The following is a 20,683-nucleotide window of genomic DNA, read 5'->3' on the forward strand; positions in this document are numbered from 1 at the left end:
TCTGATTCTGTGTCTCCGTCTCTCTCTGCCCCTCTCCTGCTCATGCTGTCTCTCTCTGTTTCTCAAAAATAAATAAATGTAGAAAAAAATTTAAAAAAAAACTTCTAAATTTGAAAACAAAACAGCCTCGGTTAAATAATAGTTTTTCCAAAGCTCAATGTGCTCATTTGGAGTTCCATTTTTCTGCTTGCTGCACAAAACAACTTCCTACAACTCCTAGGCAGGAACACTACTGGTTTTGATGATCTGTGATTGGATGAAGGGATCGATCTCAGTTGGTAATATACTTTTTCCCCCCTTGGTAAGGGCTTAAAAAATTTCCAGAACAGATGCATTTTTCTAGTCTTGCACACAGACACTCTGATTCCAAATGTCTCCTGAGAGGCGTATACCATATACAGAAACCCATGTTCGTTTCTCACCTTCACATACTTCAGAAATCGGCGTGGACACACTCACCGTGCTGTGTCCATTCACTAACAGGAAGAACGCCTGATGAGCGTTGAGCTATAAAAGCCTCCTAATGATCTTGAGGAGCTCACGTAGGTTGACGTGATCACGTACAAGGAACTTGGTTCTGTCCAGTACAGGAAGTTGCTTCTCACCCTTGAATCGGGTCTATTATCACCCGGATGTTCGTAGGATGCGGCTCTCGGGTAAGTCGAACGTGTACTCTTTGTTGGAAGGTGCTGCGCTGCTTGAAGGTCTTCTCCGACGGCACTGCGCGGGAGGTGAGGTGGAGGGTCCCGGCTCTTCCACGCGGCGGCGGTGGCGCAGACTCGAACTGTTAGAAATTGTTTTTAAGTTTAGGGGCGCCTGGGTGGTGCACTGCTCAGGGTGGAGGGATCGAGCCCTGCAACAGGTTCCGTGCTGAGTGTGGAGCCTGCTTAGGATTCTGTCTCTCCCTTTCTCTCTCTCTGCCTACCCCCACTGCTCGTGAGCTCTCTCTCTCTCTCAAAACAAACAAAAAAACTACAATATTTTTAAAGTTTATTTACTTTGAGAGAGAGAGTGCGAGAGAGTGCAACGGGGGAGGGGCAGGGGGGGAGAGAGAGAGAGAGAGAGAGAGAGAGAATCCCAAGCAGGCTCTGCACAGCCACCACAGTGCCCAATGCAGGGCTGGAGCCTACAGACCACAAGATCATGACCTGAGCTAAGATGGACTCTCAACTGACTGAGCCACCCAGCACCCCCCTCCCCAATTGTCTTTTTAAAACATTTTTAATGTTTTTTTTTTAATTTTTTTTAACGTTTATTTATTTTTGAGACAGAGAGAGACAGAGCATGAATGGGGGAGGGTCAGAGAGAGGGAGACACAGAATCTGGAACAGGCTCCAGGCTCTGAGCTGTCAGCACAGAGCCCGTCGCGGGGCTCGACCTCACGGACCGCGAGATCATGACCTGAGCCACCCAGGCGCCCCCCAAAATTTTTAATGTTTTTAATGTTTATTTTTGAGAGAAAGACAGACAGACAGTGAGTGGGGGAGGGGCAGAGAGAGAGGGAGACACAGAATCTGAAGCAGGCTCTAGGCTCCAGAGCTGTCAGCACAGGGCCGGCAGTGGGCTCCAACTCAGGAGCGTGAGATCATGACCTGAGCTGTAATTGGATGCTTAACCAACTGAGCCACCTAGGTGCTCAAAAATTAAGTTTAAAAAAATAAGAAAAGCACAATGAACACCTGTGTACTTTTCTCCTAGAATTAACAAACATGAATTCTGTTATTTTTTACTTCCTTTTTTTAAATTAACAAGACAACAAAATATAATGTATTTTATTCTTTTAAAAATTGAACAATTTGTTTTTATTTTTATAAGTAATCTCTACACCATATGTGGGACTTGAACTCACAACCAAGAGATCAAGAGCCACATGCTCCACTGACTTAGCCAGCCAGGCACCACAGAATTTATTTTATTCTAACACCTTTAAAATTTATTTTTATTTTTTATTTTACAGAGAGGGGAGGGGCAGAAGGAGAGAGAGAGAGAGAGAGAGAGAGAGAGAGAGAGAGAATCCTAAGGAGGCTCCACAGTCAGCTGTGTGTTGGGCTCAATCCCTTGACCCAGTATCACGACTGGAACAGAAATCAAGAGTGGGATGCTTAACCGACAGAGCCACCCAGGTGCCCCATTCTGACACCTTTTTTAGAATAAAGTACTTGATGTTCACTCTTTTGTGAATAGTTCAATGGACCAAGCCCAGTATTGACCTCAGCTCAATAGTCTCCTTTGGTCCTTTTAGTGAAGGGTCTTGTGTCTTTCCAAAAAGACTTCATTAATCTTTGAAAAATTCTTGCCTCCAGAAGATATTATAGACTCACCTTGTACCTTTCAGCGTTAGTCACAGACTCGGCCTTTTCTGCAACTAGCCCTTATTCCTTTTAGAGACTATAATCTGGATGCTAAGATGCATTGTTGAAGTGCAGAATTGTCAGAATAAATGCAACTTGACAGATACAGGCAAAGTTCTCTTTGCTCTGAGAAATTATTGTGATCACTTTTAGATTTCCCTGTTTATCATGAGGGTAACCGTCTTTTCGACATATTTACTGGCCACCTGAGTTTCCTTGCCTCCCAACTGCTGCTTCTTTGATCGTTTTTTCTGTTGTTAAACTTTTATGTCATGCCCAGGGGCGCCAGGCTGGGTTAGTAAACACAGCATACGACTCTTAATCTCAGGGTCGTGAGGTGAGTTCAAGCCCCTTGTTGGGCGTGGAGCCTAGTTAAAATAAAATTTGAAAAAGTCTCATGTCCTATCCATTTTTTTCCATTTCTAAATAATGCTGTGATGAACATCTTTGTACATGCATATTTGCTCATCTTACTGACTCATTCCCTAGAGTGAGTTTCTAACATGGAATTTCTGGGGCAAAAGATATATATTAAATTTACAATTCTTTTCTTTTTAAGAAACAATCTTTTAAAACTCAAAAAAAAAAAAAAAGATGCGTACATGTACACTCCCCCTGCAACAGCATGTGATCGCCTGTCTTCCCACACCCTTTCTAGAACTGAGTGCCACAATTTTAGTTTCCTTCTTTGAGGGTTGGGGATGTTTTCAGTTGGGGTGTTTGCTTAAGATTCAACATGTAAAGTCCCTGCACAGCGTTGGCTGTGTTCTCAAGAGGTCCCAGTCCTCTCAGAGAGAAGAGACGTGTTCTAGCAGCTCCCCACCCTCTCCTAGCCTCCTGGGACCTCAGCCACTTTACAGCTGCCTTCCGGAAGCTCCTCTCAGAGGTCCCCCCGGAAGAGCTGTTTGCTAAATCTGGCAACCCTACCCCCAGGTTCCCGTTCTACTCCCACCTAAACTGCAGCAGTCGCCTCCAGATCTCACCCCTACAGTCCATTCTCGACATGGCCTCTGCTCAAAGCCGTCCTGCTACACTCAGAATTCCATGTGAACTCCTTAGCTTGGCCTTCAAAGCCCCCGCCAAATGCAGGCCTGACCCTTCACTCAGACCTCACTGCCAACTGTTCCCCCGTCCCCTGCAGCCCCCTGGGCCTCCTGGTTGTTTCCTGTTAGGATAAGCTGGGCTGGCCTCGGAGTCTTTGTATTTATTTACCTCTGCTTAGAATGCTTTTTCCCCAAAGCATTCTCTGTTCAGATGTCACCACACCAGAGAGGGCCTTGCCAGACCACCTTGTCTAAAACAGCACCTCCCATGCCCCAAACCTGCTTTTTTTTTTTTTTTCATAACACACAGTACAGCTCATTATTTTATACTTTGACTTGCCTGATGTATTTGTTCTTTGCTTTCCCTCACCAGGAATGTAAGATTGATAAAAGCTGGAACTGAGAGCATTTTCCTGGTGTGTTTTTCCAGTATTATCTCCCTGGTGCCTAGGATGATGCCTGGCACTTCTCAGACCTGGATCTGACAGGCTGTCCTGCACAGCAGTTAAGGGGATACCCGTGAGTCACTCTCTCTGGGTTCAAGCCCCTGCTCTGTTTGCTGCTTCCCAGCTGTGTCACTTGGAACAAATGACTTAACCATCCTTTGTACCATCTGTAAAACAAGGATGATAATCTACTTTAGTTGGGTTATTGTGAGGGTGAGGGCAGGCCAAGCTCTGCCTTCTTTTTTTTCTTTTCTTTTCTTTTTTTAAAAGTAGCCTCCACATTCAATGAATGTGGGGCTTTCACTCACGTCCCTGAGATCAGGAGTCACATGCTCTACCGACTGAGCCAACCAGGGGCCCCAATTGGATCATTGTGAGAATTAAACTAGTTAAATCATGTAAGAACATAGGCTGGTGTTCAGTGTTTGTCACTATTGTAGTTTTTGAGTGGATTTAACACATATGGGTTATTGCTCTCATACACACATGCAAACATCAACCAATCTCTATCTATTGATATTTAGTATGTACCTGTCACTCCCCCAGACAATGGGTATAGGCTCATACACAGAAGTTAACAAGACATATGTGACCTCTCTCTTACCATGAGTCTCCGGGAACTCAAGTAATTGTTCCTAGTGTTAAAGTGTTGAGAGGCAACAAAGCACAGAATTTTTCAGGAGATACAACTTAGTCTGAGGGCCAGGAAGAGATTCTGGAGGCAGTGATGTTACTCTGTAAGTTCTGACTGGGTGGAGAGGAAAGAGAGAACCATGTGTGAGGAAGCCCAGAGTGGAGAAGAGCCTATATAGCAGGATGGCCAGTGTGGCTGGAGTGCAGGGGCTGGGAGAGAGGAAGCTGGAGGATCTGGCAGGGACTACCATGTGGGGTTTTGGTGGCCTCAGAAAGGGGTTTCATGGGAGCCATGAAAGGACTCAAAGTTGGAGAGTGACTGTCAGCTAAGCAGTTAGCACAGTTTCCCTGGCTGGTGCTGTTCAATGACCTCCAGAGATCACCTTGTCTAAAATGGCACATCTCCTGCTGCCCCCCCCCCCCATCTCTGTCTTTCTGCACCTGATTTATTACGTCATAAGCCCTGACATTCTCTCATACTGTCTTATGCTGGTTCTGGATTCACCCATACTGGAATGGAAACCCCCACAAAAGCTGGGACTTTGGGGAGGGGGAGAAACCGGCTGCAGGGAGACTGATTAGGAAGTTGGTGTAGATGGCCCCAGCTCTAGAACTTGTACTTGCTAGGAGGGTTAGGATCAGCCAGCCGTCTGGCTGGTAGAGAGCAGGAGGCTAGAGGACTTAACAGCTTGAAGCCTCATTTGCATAGCACTTTACAGAAGACTGAGAAAAAGGCAATTGTCCCTATCAAAGAATGGAGTGTGGAGGCAGTGGAGATAAGGGTAGTGAGGAAGGGGGACTAAAGTCCAGCAGTCTCAAGGTGCCTGTCTGGCTCAGTTGGTGGAGCATGTAATTCCACTTCTCAGGGTCATGAGTTCAAGCCCCACATTAGCTGCAGAGCTTACTTCAAAGAAAGTCCCAGCAGTCCCCAAAAGCCAGTTCTTGGTACTGTCCTTGCTTTTAAGTCATCCAGGGCTAAGGATCAGGTGTGGGGCCGGGGAGAACTAGAATAGAGAAATATTAAGATGTAACTGACACATCTGGTGGCTGGATGTGGGGCATGAGGGAAAGGGAAGGTGATGGCTGCGTTTCTAGTTTAAGTAACTGGACGGATACTGGTGCCATCGCTTCAGAGCAGATTTTGTGGTTCAACTCATGAGTTCAGTTATGGATGTATGAGTCTGAGGTGCCTGGGAGACCAGGAGGAATCCAGGAGTTAGATGGGAATGCAAGTTCTGAGCTAGGGAGAGTGCTTGGCTTAAGAGATGATAATTGGAATGCACAGTGAAATCATGACAAGATGCCTTTTTCTTATGAGATCTCTTTAGGCAAATTACCAGAAATGCTTACATGCAAATGCTTTCTGGTTGCAAGCTGGCTTCTCCACTTTACCTACACTGCTCTATAACCCCCAGATACTTCTAGCAATGGAGGGTACCTGTAAAGAAGGGGTCCAGAAGCTAAGCTTCCTTAGTTTCAGGGTATCTGTCTCTGCCCTTGTGGATGTGTTGGATGAAAGAAGGCAATTGGGGGGACAATCTTGAGGAATGCCTACAATTGATGGAGTGGTCCAGGAGAAGTGGCCTGTGAGGGAGACTGAGAGGGAGCATTCAGGGAGGTAGGAGGTAGAGGAGACTGGGGAAAGCTTCACAGAAGGCAAGAAGAATGGCTGTTTAAAGGATCGTTATCATCAGCAATCAACTGTCTGCCAAGTTCTACTAATTCTTCCTCTGCAGAGTCTCTCCCTCTATCTCCACTGCCACCTCCTGGCCAATAGTCCCCATTACAACTGGGTAATTCCTTTGGCTTCTCTATTTCCAGCCTCTAGTGGAGGCTGGATCATGCCAATCCCTCCTCAACAACTTTCAGTAGCTCCCTGTCACCTCCGAACTAATCCCCCGCTACCTAGCCTGGGATGCTGGGCCTTTGGCCACCTAGTTCCAGGTGACTTATCTGTCTCAGTCTGCTCCCTCATAAAAAAGAATAAGCTCACATATTCACTATCCCCCCAACCCTCAACCTTGTTGCGTCTATGTCATCTTCCTGAAGTGCCCACCCTGTATGCCTAAATTTTTCAAGGCTAGGCTCAAACGACATCTCATGTACCCACTGGATTTGACTTTACCTTTGACCACCTCCTTTTGTGGCATCAGAAACACTGCCCTAATTTTTACCAAGCTCACAGATCATCCCCCGATGAGACTAAATTCTTGAGAGTTGAGACTGTCATCTTCCCTCCTGTCTCTCCCATTTAACCTGGCACAGGGCCTGACACTCAGTGGGCAGAGAAAATGCTGGTCAGGAGAGCATACCCACTACCACTCGTGTGTAGAACAAGAGGTCTCAGATTCAACTGCCTCCGGGAACCAGACAGATAGGACAAATGCATGAAGTTGCTCAGTGCAAGACAATTGGGAATGGTGGGGCCTATGGCAAATAGGAGTCTTCATTTTTCTGCCTAACGTATTACTAACATTCAGAACATTATATAAATCTGAAAACTGAACTTGACCTGAAGATCATGAGTTTCAGACTCTGAAATATGGGTCCAAAATACACCCCTGCATTAAGGTGGTTCTTTAGAGCTTTCAAAGCAATTTTATATCAACAACTCCATCTCCACCTTATATGTGAGAAAAATGTGGCTCAGAGAAGTGAGGTGCTTAAGGAGATATAGCAAGGAATTAGTAGCACAAGGCGAGGTCCAACCCATTCAGACTCTGGCCTGGCCTACTGTCTTCTGGAGGTGTTGGGAAGAGGGTCTAAAAAGATGGGCTTCATTCACTTTTTAAAAATCAAGACTAATTTTTTAGGACAATATTACGTTCACAGCATTGAGGGGAAGGTACAGAGGTTTCCTATATACTCCCCATCCCAACACATGCACTTTTTCTCCATTGTCAACATCCTCCATGACGGTAGAACATTTGTTATAATTGATGAACCTACATTGACACACTATAATCACCCAAAGTCCGTGACTTACACTATAGTTCACTCTTGGTGTTGTACAGTTTATGGGTTTAGACAAATGGGCAATGACTTGTATCCACCATTATGGTATCATAGAGAGTATTTTCTGCCCTAAAACCCCTCTGTCCTCCTATTCATCCCTCCCTCACTGACCCCTGACAACCACCGATCTTGTTAGTCTCCGTAGTTTTGCCTTTTCCATAACGTCATACAGTTGGAATGATACAGTAGGTAGCCTTTTCATATTGGCTTCTTTCACTTAATAATATGCATTTAAGTTTCCTTCATGTTTCTTGATGGCTCAATAGCTCACTTCTTTTTAGTGCTGAATAATATTCCACTGTCTGGATGTATCACAGTTTGTTTATCCATTCACCTACTGAAGGCCACCTTGGTTGCTTCCAAGTTCTGGTATTTGGAATAAAACTGTATAAACATTTGTGTGCAGATTTTTCTGTGGACAGAAGTGTTTTGTTTTGTTTTTTCAACTCCTTTGGGAATAAAAAAAGGACCATGACTGCTGGTTTGTATGGGAAGACTATGTTTACTTTTGAACAGTTAAAATTTTTTTTTCTAATGTGTTTTTATTTTTGAGAGAGAGAGAGAGAGAGAGCGGGGGAGAGGCAGAGACAGAGACAGAATCAGAAACAGGCTCCAGGCTCTTGAGCTGTCAGCACAGGACTCGAACCCACAAGCCCTGAGATCATGACCTGAGCCAAAGTCGGACACTTAACCGACTGAGCCACCCAGGCACCTGAGTATGTTTACTTTTGTAAGAAACCAGCAAACCATCTTGCAAAGTGGCTGCACTGTTCCCGCCAGCAATGAATGAGAGTTCCCACTGCTCCACATCCTCCTCAGCATTTGCTGTTGTCAGCGTCCTGAATTTTGGTCATTCTAATAGACATGTAGTAATATCTCATGTGGAGCATCGTTTCATATGTTTATTTGCCATCTGTGTGTCTTCTTTGGTGAGGTGTTTGCTATCTTTGGCCCATTTTTTAATCAGGGTGTTTTCTTATTACTGTGTTTTAAGAATTCTTGGAATATTTTTGAATATTCTTTTACCAGATGTTTTTTATAAATATTCTCTCCCAGTCTGTGGCTTGTCTTCTTATTCTTTTGTCTTCTTGTCTTTCACAGATATGTTTTTAATTTTAATGAAATCCATATGATCAATTATTTCTTATATGGATCATGCTTTTGGTGTTGTATCTAAAAAGGCGTCAATACCATAGCCAAGGTCATCTAGGTTTTCTCCTTTGTTATCTTCTAGATTTTTTTAATGTTTATTTATTTTGGAGAGAGAGAGAGAGAGAGAGAGAGAGAGAAAGAGAGAGAGACAGAACATGAGTAGGGGAGGGACAGAGAGAGAGAGGGAGACACAGAATTCGAAGCAGGCTCCAGGCTCTGAGCTGTCAGCACAGAGCCCGATGCGGGGCTTGAACTCATGGACTGCGAGATCACGACCTGAGCTGATGTCGGACGCTCAACCAACTAAGCCACCCAGGCCCCCCACTCCTATGTTATCTTCTAAGAGTTTCACAGTTTTGCTCTTTACATTTAGAGCTGTGATTCATTTTGAGTTAATTTTTGTGAAGGGATGTAAGGTCTGTGTCCAGACTAACATTTTTGCTTGTGCATGTCCAGTTGTTCTAGCTCCATTTGTTGAAAAGAGTATTTAATTTTTTTTTAATTTGAGAGAGAGAGAGAGAGAGAGTGAAAGCAGGAGAGAGGGGCAGGGGGAGAGAGAGAATCCCAAGAAGGCTCCATGTTCAGCATGGAGCCTGATGTGGGACTTGATCCCAGGACCCCGGAATCGTGACCTGAGCTGAAATCAAGAGTTGGATGTTCAACCAACTGAGCCACCCGGGCACCCTGGACAGAGTATTTTTGCTCCATTGTATTCTTTGCTCCTTTGTCCAGATCAGTTGACATATCAATATGGGTCTATAACTGGGCTCTCTATTCTGTTCTAGTAATCTATTTGTCTATTCTTTTGCTAATATCACTCTATCTTGATTACTGCAGCTTTATAGTAAGTCTTGAAGTCAGGTAGTATCAGTCTTCCAACTTTGTTCTCCTTCAATAATATCTTGGCTATTCTGGGTCTTTTGCCTTCTGATATAAACTTTAGAATCAGTTTGTTGATATTCACAAAATAACTTGCTGGGATTTTGATTGGGATTGCACCAAATCTATAAATCAAGTTGGGAAGAACTGACATCTTGACAATATTGAGTCTTCATCGTTCACTTTTCATTCAACCAAGATTTCATTTGGCAAATGGAACAATCTCCTTTTCACAGGATTGTCTGAAATATTTTTCATCATTCAGTAATTTATCTAGAGTACTATAAACCTGTGACAATGCCCCTGCTCTCAGGGAGCTTACCTTTTGGGGGGAGGGGAAGACAATAAACAAGGATACAGATAAATCAGTAATTGCAAGTAAGTGTTGTAAAGAAAGCGTGTAATACGGAGTGACTGGCAGTCAAAGGGCTATTTAATGTCAGGAACTTCTCTGAGGAGGCAACATTTGAACTAAGACCGTCATGAAAAGGGAGAGCTAGCCATGAGAAAAAATGTCAGAGGGAACAATAAAGATGAAGGCTCTGGAAGCAGAAATTGTTGGATGTTTTGGAGCAGGGCATGATGGCTACAGTATAGCAAACAAGGGGTAAATGAGGTTTTTAAAAAAAAAGTAGGCAGGGGTCCTATCTTGTAGGGTTATTTATTTTTAAAATTTAAGTACAAAATACATGCTTTGAGGTATATAAAGTATACAAACTTTAAGCGCGCAGCTCAGTGAATGTTTACACCTGTATATATACCCATGGAAATGACCTCATCCACGTTAAGATGTGGAATAATGGTCAGCAGACTTTTTTTGTAAAGTACCAGATAGAAAATTGTTGACTTTGTGGGCCTGTGGCCTCTGTTGCAACTACTCAGCTCTGGTACTGTAGCAGGAAAGCAGCTATAGATGCCATGTAAATGAATGGGTATGGTGGGGTTCTGATAAACCCTTAGTTGTGGACACTGAAATTTGAATGATGTATATTTTCATGTGTCACAAAAGGAGTTTTCTTTTGGTTTTTCCTCAACCATTTTCAAATGTAAAAACCATTCTTAGACTTGTGATTTAGACTTGTTAGCATTCTTAGTTTGTGGGCTGTACAAAAACAAGCGCTAGACAGGACTTGCTCTTTGGACCATAGTTTACCAACTCAGGACACACATTTCTAGTATCCCCCTAGGGAGCTGTGGCTCTTCCCAATTAAAATCCGTCTCTCTCTCAATGGTTATATTTTATTTTTAGCAACATCAATTACTTTTGCCTGCTTGAACTTCATATAAATGGAATCGCATGTGTATACTCTTGTGCCTAGATTCTTCATAATGTCAGCCCTATGGAGATTTTGTCACGACACATAATTTGGGCTTTCATTTAAGTGAGCTAAGATGCCATTTGGGGATCTTAAGCGTGACAGCAATATGATCTGATTTATACATTACGGTCACTCTGGTTGCCATGCAGAGAATGAAGTAAAGGGAGACAGGAGTGGATGTGGGAAGCTCATGGGTAATCCAAGCAAGAGATGATGATGGCTGGCCCAGGATGATAGTCGTGGAAATAGAAGAGATTTGAGGTTTATTTTCAGTTTGTGCTCATGAATCCAATACCAGTTATTTTGTTTTTAATCAAGTATTATAATACAAGTAATTCACACTAATAAATTTCCTGAATAATCTTTCTGAGAGTGGCATAGTGAATTTACATGTATAAACCATGTTCCTATCCTCAAGGCGTTAATAATACTTTCTGGGGTGGCGTGGACAGACCATGAATCCAGATACAATGCAATCAGTTAGTACTCTATGAAACCCAGGAAGCTATGGGAGGAGTATTAAACCAGCCTAGGGGTGGTCAGAGCAGATCACCTGGGGCTTGTGGCCCTTGAGCTGAATTCTGGAGGAAGAATAGCTGGAAAAGGATGAGAACATTTATGGGAAGGCTCTTCCCATAAATCTCCTATGGGAAGAGATGTGAGAGCTCTTGGTAGCTCAGTGTGATTCTATGATGGGATCTCAGAAATTTGTAAACTTGGTGTGAAAAAAAAAAAAGACTTTGAACTGGACCTAAGTGGATGGACATTCATCCACTTTTTCAATCAAATTATCTGTCCTGGATGCTTCCATATGTCTTGAGACTTCAGCGTAGGCCAGAGTTGGTAAACTGGCAGCCTGTGGCTGAATTTGACTCTTAGATGTATTTTGGCCCCCATTTCTGCAGGGTGACTGGAACAGTCGTTTGAACAGCGGCTGTTCTCTCTGGACAGAGCATGTGGTCTCCAGTTCCTCATATTCCTCACCTGACCCTCTTCACTTTATTTACATGACTGTGCCGGCTCTTAAAGGTTTTTGAACTTTCTTTAAAAAAATTTTTTTTTATTGAAGTACAATTAACATAGAATGTTATGTTTGTTTCAGGTGTACAGGTTTTTGAGTTTTCAACCCCTGATCGTTGCTGTAAGAAAAATATGGGTCCAAATCAGTGACACAGATTCGATCAACTCTTTGAGTAAAATGGGTTAAGAGCTAAACTGGGTGGACGAAGAGGAGCTGAAGAACTTTTTCAGGGCTTCCTAACCTGACTCTTAGGGTGGGCTTTAGGTGGCAAATTGTGTGTGTGTGTCCTTGTGATTTAGGCTGTGTGGCTGTGAACCCTGGCTTTGGGCTCTGTCACTGGTTAATCTAGGAGCCTCAATTCATTTGTAAAATGGAGCATTGTTGGGATTAAAAGAGAATTAGTGCACAAAGTGGTCTCAACAGAAGGGAGCTGTTATTATTATTTCCTGGGGTGAGGGTATCTCAAAGGAGTTCTTAACCTAGAAAGTTGGCCAACAAATGGCATATAGTTGCTTGGGAGCTATTGGGGATACCACCCTTGCGCAAAACGAAGCAGCTCTCTATAAAGTGGACTGCCTTGGGAATCCAGAGGCCCAAGCTCTACTGCTAATTTGCTGAAAACACCTGACATATTGCTTCAGCTCTCTGGGTGATCTATTAAAAAACGGGAGACTGGTCCGAATTGGCAGCCGCAATGCAGCTCCACAGGCACGTTCTCCGGTGGAGGATAAAGACGCTGTGCCGCGGGGCAAGCGCGGATCCTCCAAGCGGACTACAACTCCCAGTATGCTTTGCGCCTCGGGCAGCGCCCTACGCTAGCACGCGAGCCTTCCCGTTCCCCAACGTCCAGTTACTGCCTCTCGCGAGAGGACGGGCCGCGCCGGCGGTAGCGATAGAGAGCTGTGGTGGTGGTGGTGGTGTTGGTGGTGGCGGCCGAGACGGCGGCGGCCATTTTGGTGGGGCCTCGGAAGCGGCGGCGGCGGTTCGCCGAGAGTAGCGTCTCCCATTTTTCCCACCCACCGTCCGCATCTCTGTGCCGTGAGAGGAGGCAGTGGAAGCAAGGCGGCGGCAGTAGCCGCGAGCCCCAGGGGAATTTAAAGGCCGCGAAGGCGGCGGCCAAGAGGGGGCCCTCCCCCCTCCTCGGCGGGAGGGGGGGTGGTGCGCACGCCCCCGAGGACGCAGGTAAGGAGAGGGAGACAAGATGGCGGACGCCCCACAGCTCCCCCTCCCCTGACGGGTGACTGCGCGCGCATCTTTCCGCCACCGCCTCTCCTCCCACCTTCCCGGGGTGCTGCGCGCGCACCTTCGGCCGGGGCCCCGGGGCCGGTGCGCGAGGCTGTCGGCGCGCGCCCATAGAGACAGGCTGAGGGGGGCCAGGCCGGCCAGCACTGGGCCCGGGCGCATCTCCTCTCCCCTCACGCCCGTCTGCGCACGCGTGCCTGAGCGAGCGAGCGAGCCCTGAGAGGACGGACCCAGGTGCGCTCCTGCCCGCCCACCAACCCCAGGCACCCCCCCCCCCAGGGGCGCGCGGGAAGAGGAAGGGGGGCGTGGGATGAGGAGTCGGGGCGCGCGCCCACCATATCCAGTCAGTAACCAGGACCTGGCGGCACGAACCCTCCCTTATGTCAGCCTTTCGCGATCTGGTGTTGGGGGGCTCCCTGACGGGTAGGGATGAGAGACTTCCAGCCTGCGACCCTTGCGTGCGTGGGTTTGGGCTCTGGCGGGAGCCCCCGGGCGGTGCGCGCAGCCGGCTCTCTCCACTTCCAGTCGCGCACGCGCGGGCCCCTCCCCCAGTCTGTCGCGCACGTTGGGTGGGGTGGGAGTCCGGGAGGGGGCGGGGCTATCTTAGGGTTAGTGGCGACTTGGGGCAGAGGTCAGGGGTCACGTCGGGTCAGTCTGTTGGAAGGAGTTGGGAGACAGCAGTGAAGCTGGGGGTCAAGAGTTCAAGCTTCTTGGATTCTGGTTAGTTCGGGTCCTGTGAATCTGTTGTGGAGGAAGGAGTGAATCGAAGGCTGCTCCGTGGTTAAGGAATTTCCTTAAACACTGGGGAAACACTTCCGGGCCTTTGGTGGGTTTACCCTGCCTGTTTCCGGGGCATGGTTCTTTGCTGAGCGGTCTTTCTCTCTTCTGATTTCTCCTCTAATGTCTCCTGCTGCAGTTCTTGTGTTTGGGGAAGTGTCTCATGGCGCAGGTATAGGAGTTACGGGGTTCTGCCCTGAGGAAGGGTGGATTCTGTGATTCTGTTCAACCCTCACTGGAAAGAGCAGGCTGCCAGGCAGCCAATGTCTTTTTGAGCTTCTGGATGTGACAGGTTTTTTGTTTGTTTTACTTTGTTATTTGCTCTTTTATTCAGTGGTTGTAGCCTTTTACACTTAAGCTTTTTAAACTTTTTTTTTTTTTTTTTTTTTGCTTCACTACAGTGCTCCTCCTCTAGCCAGAATCTTATGTCTCTAGGGAGTTCTGTTTTCGCAAACCGTGATTTTGCTTTTATTTTTCTGAAACATGAGCCTTTCTTACTACTGTTTAATTCTCTTGTTTTCAGCCTTCGATTCGGGTATGTTTAAATGCTTCAAAAGTTACTGTAAAGAAGGTTTTGATGGATGTTGTTGGTAAATGTGGATTCGTTTCTCACTCTGTTTTCCTTCCCTCTGTTTGTTTCAGGCGTGATTTCCCTCAGTACGGCGGCACCGTGGAAGTACAGACTTTCACAGGGGGTGTGGTCTCAGCTCACACAGGTGAGGGTTCATACACCATTTTTTTGTGTTGATGCTAATAGGAGAGATATTTGAGATGAGAGAAATTATAAGTCAGTATTTTTGGTTTGGTGATATTGGTGCAGCAACAAAAGTGGGAGTGTGGATAGAGAAAGGCCTGATCACCCTAGCCCTACCAAGGAGAGTAGCACATTTTCCTTGGTCTTGGCATCAGACTACCTCAGCTTAAGTCTTTCTGTTAGCTTATTACTGTGTGACCTTATGCAAGTTACTTGGGTCTCTTTGTGTGCTGACTTCCTAAATTATAAAAGAGGGAAAATGTTAGAATGCCTCAATTAGGTTAGGGATCTTTTCTGTATGCTTCTATTCTCAGTATATGGAAGGAACTAAATAAAGATTTATTAAGGTGTGAGAAGTGTTTAGGTCACAAGATAGTTGTGAGGATTATAGAACGTATCAAGTCAGTGCTTAAGAAAGTATGACACATAGTTGATGCTCAAGAAATGTAGACCATAATCATTGTTCATTTATAGATTCTTCAATGTGATTGTGGGGTTTTTTTTGTTTTTTTGTGGGTTTTTTTGGAGAGTCACTTGCATGTGTGTGTGAGTTGGGGGGAGGGGAGAGGGAGAGGGAGAAAGAGAATCTCAAGCAGTCTCCATGCTCAGTGTGGAGCTTGATGTGGGGATTGATCCCACAACCCTGGGATCATGACTTGAGCTGTAATCAAGAGTTGGACACGCAGGGCACCTGGGTGGCTCAGTTGGTTAAGCATCGGACTCTTGATTTCAGCTCAGGTCATGATCTCATGGTTGGTGAGGTTGAGCCCCATCTTGGCCTCTGTGCCGATAGGACAGAGCCTGCTTGGGATTCTCTCTTTCTGTCTCTGCTTCTCTTCTTCTTGCTCTCTCTCTCTCTGTCTCTACAAATAAGTAAACTTAAAAAAAAAAAAAATTTGGATACTCAAAGAACTGAACCACCCCAGCATCCTTTTTTTCCCAAGGATTTATTCATCTTTTTAAAACCCATTTCTACTCTTTTAACCCTACCTAAGGTGCTCCAGAGGCCGGTGGACCTGAGCGGAGGCTGGGACGCCCTAGTGGGCCCCGGGCCCTGGAAGGCGGGTCCCGGTGGCCGGTGGCCCAGAATGAGGCCAGCTCCCAGCATGCCCTGCAGCCGGACGCCAGCCCCTCGGCCAGCAGCAGTGGTGATAACGACCCAGTCATTCTTCAGGCGTCCAAAGAGGAGCCTGGGAGTGGGACCATGCAGAGCAGCCCCTCCCCTGCTCACCCTCAGCTCCCAGTCCTGCAGACACAGGTTTGAAAGTGGGGAGGGTTCCTTCTCTGCTTCTGCTTTTGTAAACTATTAGCTCGGATGCAGAAGAAATATGGCAAGTTTTAGCCACATTTCCATGATCCTAACTGTCTGTGTTTGGAAAATTTTTGGTGGTCAGCTTGACCATCAAGCCTGTTAGATATGTTCTATTTGACATTTAGTGTAATGTTGATTTCTGAGTTTGGAAACCTTTTGTTACCTGAAAAGGGTTGAATTAGGCCAGGTTGGATATGGAGGTTGAAACCACATGCTCCTAAGACTGTGAGCTTTGAGAATAGATAATTTTTTAGAAGTTGGAGCAACGTAAGCATTATGGATGGTGTGTGGTATTTGCTCTTTTCTCATACCAAGGAAGTGCAGGAGTAGAAGAAACATGGATTTTGAGAGCAGACATACCTAGATTTGCATAGAGTGGCTTTTGATGGGTATGGATTTAATACTTACAATTTTTCTGTGTACCTGGGAAATTTTGTGACATACAGTTGTTTGTCGTTTAACTGAGGTAGGAATTTCAGTGGCACCCTGTGAGGCTAATATGCTGGAGTGATTTTTATGAGTGTTCTCACTATCAGCATTTAAGTGAGACCATGTTCTCTACTTATTATTGTTTGTGCAGTACCTTGCAAAGTAATAGGTGGGTGTTTGAGAACAGTTACCAGCTCCTCTCTCCTTCCCTTCCCACCTTCCTGGTAAAGGAAACTCCCAAGATTGATGAGGAACCTAAAGAGGTTTAGGTGATCTTCGTTTTTGTTTTCTAAATGTTTATTCATTTTTGAGAGAGCGTGAGCAGAAGAGGGGCAGAGAGAGAGAGACAGAGACAGAGACAGGATCCAGAGTGGGCTCTGTGCTGACAGCAGCAAGCCTGATGTGGGGCTTGAACTCATACGAGATCATGACCTGAGCTGAAGTTGGACGCTCAACCAACTGAGCCACCCAGGTGCCCCTGTTGTTGCTTTTTGAACATGGTGGTAACTTAAATTTATTTTAATAGGTGAATCTGCCATACTTGCTGTGTAAATGAGGGAAGAATAGAGAGTTGTTTATGTGAGTGAAATCATTGAGGCTCTGAAAGGATCATTAGCATTTGAAGTTATATGCTATAATATTATTCTTGAATTTGGGAACTGTGTAAATGTCAGGCTCTAATTCCTCTCGCATGCCAAGTATCTGTGAACTTGGCTCTGTTATCTTTAACATTTTATGAAAAGATCGTCCCAAATATTTGTGTTTATAAAAATGAGGTTGATAATTTACTCCGTAGTTTTTTCTTGTGAAGATAGAATGAAATAATATGCTTAGAACTTCTGGCTCAGTGCTAAGCATTCATTTTATTTATGTTTTTCTAGATGGTGTCGGACGGCATGACAGGCAGCAATCCTGTGTCCCCTGCCTCATCCAGTTCCCCAGCCTCTAGTGGGGCAGGTGGCATCTCTCCCCAGCATATAGCTCAAGATTCCTCTCTGGATGGACCTCCAGGGCCCCCAGATGGTGCCACAGTGCCCTTGGAGGGACTCAGCTTACCCCAGGCTGCTGACCTTGCTAACAAAGGCCCAAAGTGGGAGAAGAGCCATGCTGAGATTGCAGAGCAGGCCAAGCATGTATGTACTGGAAATGCCTATGAGAGTTTTTGGGAGTCTTCCTTCTTTAACTTCTCTGTCCCATGGGCCCTTTACATTTCTTTCCTTGTGGATTTAGAGTATAGGCTTTGCCTTAACTTACATGATCTTGAGCAAGTTGTTTGATCTGAACCTCATTTCCTTTTCTGTAAAGTAAACATCGTGTAATAGTTCATGGACTTACGAGGTCTGTGTTAAAGGAGAAAATACACGTAGAAGTGCTATGTCAAATATAAAGCTCTGGACATTTGCTGGTTTCTGCTTCTCATTTCTGTCCTCTAGCCCCTATTATTTACCTAGCAATAAGTGTAGTCTCTGAACCAGCAGCATCAGCATCACTTGGGAAATTAGAGATGCAAGTTTCTTGGTACCTCTCTTCTACCTATCCATTTAAAGCTTGAGGGGTAGGCTCCAGCAATCTGACTTAAAAAGCACTCCAGATGATTTTGATGCATGCTTAAATTTGAGAGCCATTGGTCTAATACCCAGGTCTTTCTTAATGTTTCCTTCACTGTCAGGCCATTTAGTTCCCTGTCTCGTTTCTGGCTGTAATTTCCTCTGATTTAGTTTTTGTCAGGAGAGGCCAAGCATAATAAAGGCAATTGTCTTGAGTTTTTTAAGTCACTTCTGTTAAATAAAAAAAGTTTCAAGTGCTTTCATCGTATTGCTTATGAAATTTGACCATTATAGAAAGTTAATTTTTTTTATCACAAAAACTGTTGTTAATCTTTTAGTATTTTCACAAAAAAGTGTACATTGTTATAAAAGTGTTTTTCAAAAACAAACAGGATTGTGTATGTGGGGCTTTGTAACCTATTTCTAAGCATGAACATACTCTTGGGCAAGCAGATTTCTACAGTGATGAAGATCCTTTCTATCTAGTCTGTAAGGAAGCATATACTCCTTGCTTCTCTGGAGGCTCCCCATGGATTTCATTTTTCTAAGTCTTTCCAATATTCAATTTTTTTTTTTTTTTTTTTTTTTAACGTTCAGTTTTATTTTTGAGAGTGAGCGGGGCAGGGGCAGAGAGAGAGGGAGACAGAATCAGAAGCAGGCTTCAGATTCCCAGCTGTCAGCACAGAGCCTGATGGGGGGCTCGAATTCACAAACCACGAGATCATGACCTGGGCTGAAGTTGGACGCTTAACCGACGGAGTCACCCAGGTGCCCCATGTCTTTCCTATATTCATGGGGTGTGGAGATTGAGTGAAATAATGGAAAGAATATGAATTCTGGTGTCTAGACTCATTAGATGTATTTTGAATTCCCAGCTCTTACCACTTTCTGGTTGTGTGATCTCAAGTAAATTGCTTAATCTCTTTGATTTTTTTTTTTTAATTCATCTGTGAAGATTGTAATACCTACCTTGTAGTATTGGTATGTGGACTTAAGACAGACATAAAACACTCAGTTCAGACAGTGCTTGTATGTAATCAGTGCCCAGGAATTCACCTATGTTCCTGAGGTGGACTTTATGTCCAGTAACTTGATTGACCTAGCTCTTCCTCATTAGGAGGCTGAGATTGAGACTCGGATTGCTGAGCTGCGGAAGGAGGGTTTCTGGTCACTGAAGAGGCTGCCTAAAGTGCCCGAGCCTCCCCGCCCCAAAGGCCACTGGGACTATCTATGTGAGGAGATGCAATGGCTCTCTGCTGACTTTGCTCAGGAGCGTCGTTGGAAACGGGGTGTGGCCCGTAAGGTATGTCCTCAACTGAGCCTACCTTCCATATTTTTTTTCTAGGTTTCCTTTTCCTTTATACGTGGGTTTGTTGGAAGGCAACCAAACAGAACAGTGTAGGGTGCATATTAATGTCCATAGTCTCAAGAGGCAAGCTCTGACTTCCCAAATGTCTTGGACTTGATTTTTGTTTTCGTTCTTGACGTGAGGAAGGGATAGGAGACTGGCCTTGGAGTTTTCACTCTGGTTCCTCATTCCCACAGGTTGTGCGCATGGTCATCCGGCACCACGAGGAGCAGCGGCAGAAAGAAGAGCGGGCTCGGAGGGAAGAGCAGGCCAAGCTACGCCGAATCGCCTCCACCATGGCCAAGGACGTCAGGCAGTTCTGGAGTAATGTGGAGAAGGTCGGCAGCAGGGATTGGGAAAGGGAAATGCCTTAGGTGTCCTAGGTGGGTAGCATGGTAGCAGGAATGGTCGAAACGTCTCCTTGAGAGAGTGAATATTCTAATTTCAAACAACTCTAATGACATTTCTGTTTTGTATTGGATGTCTCTAGTGTTGAGTGCCAAGAAGAAAGACAGTGGAAAAATATGGCCCTGCCTTTGGGGAATATTAATAGGACTTTTTGATCCCTCTAGGCCATCTGTCCTTTGCAGGGCATTCAGCATGCTTTTTCTAAACCTCTACTACTTACCTGCTTAAATATTTACATCAAAGTTCTCAAATTGTTCTTACATATTGTTTGTTGTTTCTCAAGTACTACCAGGTTTCTTTCTGTATTTTAGTTTTGTCTCCTGCCAGCTCCTTAACTTCTCTTTTCCACTTCATTGTTCTTTTGTACATTTCTGGTAATTTACCTATGGTCTTTTTGCTGCCAAGCAATGCCTTTCTTTTCATTTCCACTTAGGGAACACGTACTTAGTCTTTAAGATTCAGCTCCAGATACACTTGTAAATCTTCCCTGCTGCCTGAAGTTAAACTGGTTCTTCTCTTTCTTGTGCTCCCTTTGTGCTTTCATCAAAAGCACCTTTAGGGTCATTTAGCTCTTCCCTCTTGGAAAGCCAGCTCAGGGCCTAGCGTAGAGGAGGCTTCCCTAAATATTGGATAAAAGAATACATGAATATTTTAGTGACCGTCCATTTCATGCTGTGGCAGGTGGTGCAATTCAAGCAACAGTCCCGGTTGGAGGAAAAGCGTAAAAAAGCTCTGGACCTGCACCTGGACTTCATTGTGGGGCAAACTGAAAAGTACTCAGACCTTTTGTCTCAGAGCCTCAACCAGCCACTAGCATCCAGCAAAGCTGGCTCTTCCCCTTGCCTTGGCTCTTCCTCAGCTGCCTCTAGTCCTCCACCCCCGGTTTCCAGGCTGGATGATGAAGGTGTGTGTCCTCTTTGGCTCTGTTACTCTTCCTCATGTACCCTTTCCAGAGCTGAAAACCCACCCTGTGGCTTGCAGGGCCCCGTGGACTTTGTGACCTTGTT

At 45.2% G+C, this 20,683-nt stretch overlaps 1 protein-coding gene across 1 annotated transcript in view; it reads left to right on the plus strand.

Annotated features, from left to right (window-relative positions):
• The first annotated feature begins 13,618 nt into the window (after positions 1–13,618).
• Positions 13,619–20,683, plus strand: part of SRCAP (Snf2 related CREBBP activator protein) — a 34,978-nt gene continuing 27,913 nt past the window's right edge. The window contains 6 exon segments of the mRNA XM_049638652.1: positions 13,619–14,594; positions 15,628–15,890; positions 17,255–17,506; positions 19,038–19,223; positions 19,466–19,606; positions 20,358–20,580. Coding sequence (XP_049494609.1) covers positions 14,456–14,594; positions 15,628–15,890; positions 17,255–17,506; positions 19,038–19,223; positions 19,466–19,606; positions 20,358–20,580 — 1,204 coding nt within the window. The 5' untranslated portion in view covers positions 13,619–14,455.

The sequence above is a fragment of the Panthera uncia genome, chromosome E3 (assembly GCF_023721935.1).
Source record: "Panthera uncia isolate 11264 chromosome E3, Puncia_PCG_1.0, whole genome shotgun sequence".
In the NCBI taxonomy this organism is placed as follows: Eukaryota; Metazoa; Chordata; class Mammalia; order Carnivora; family Felidae; genus Panthera; species Panthera uncia.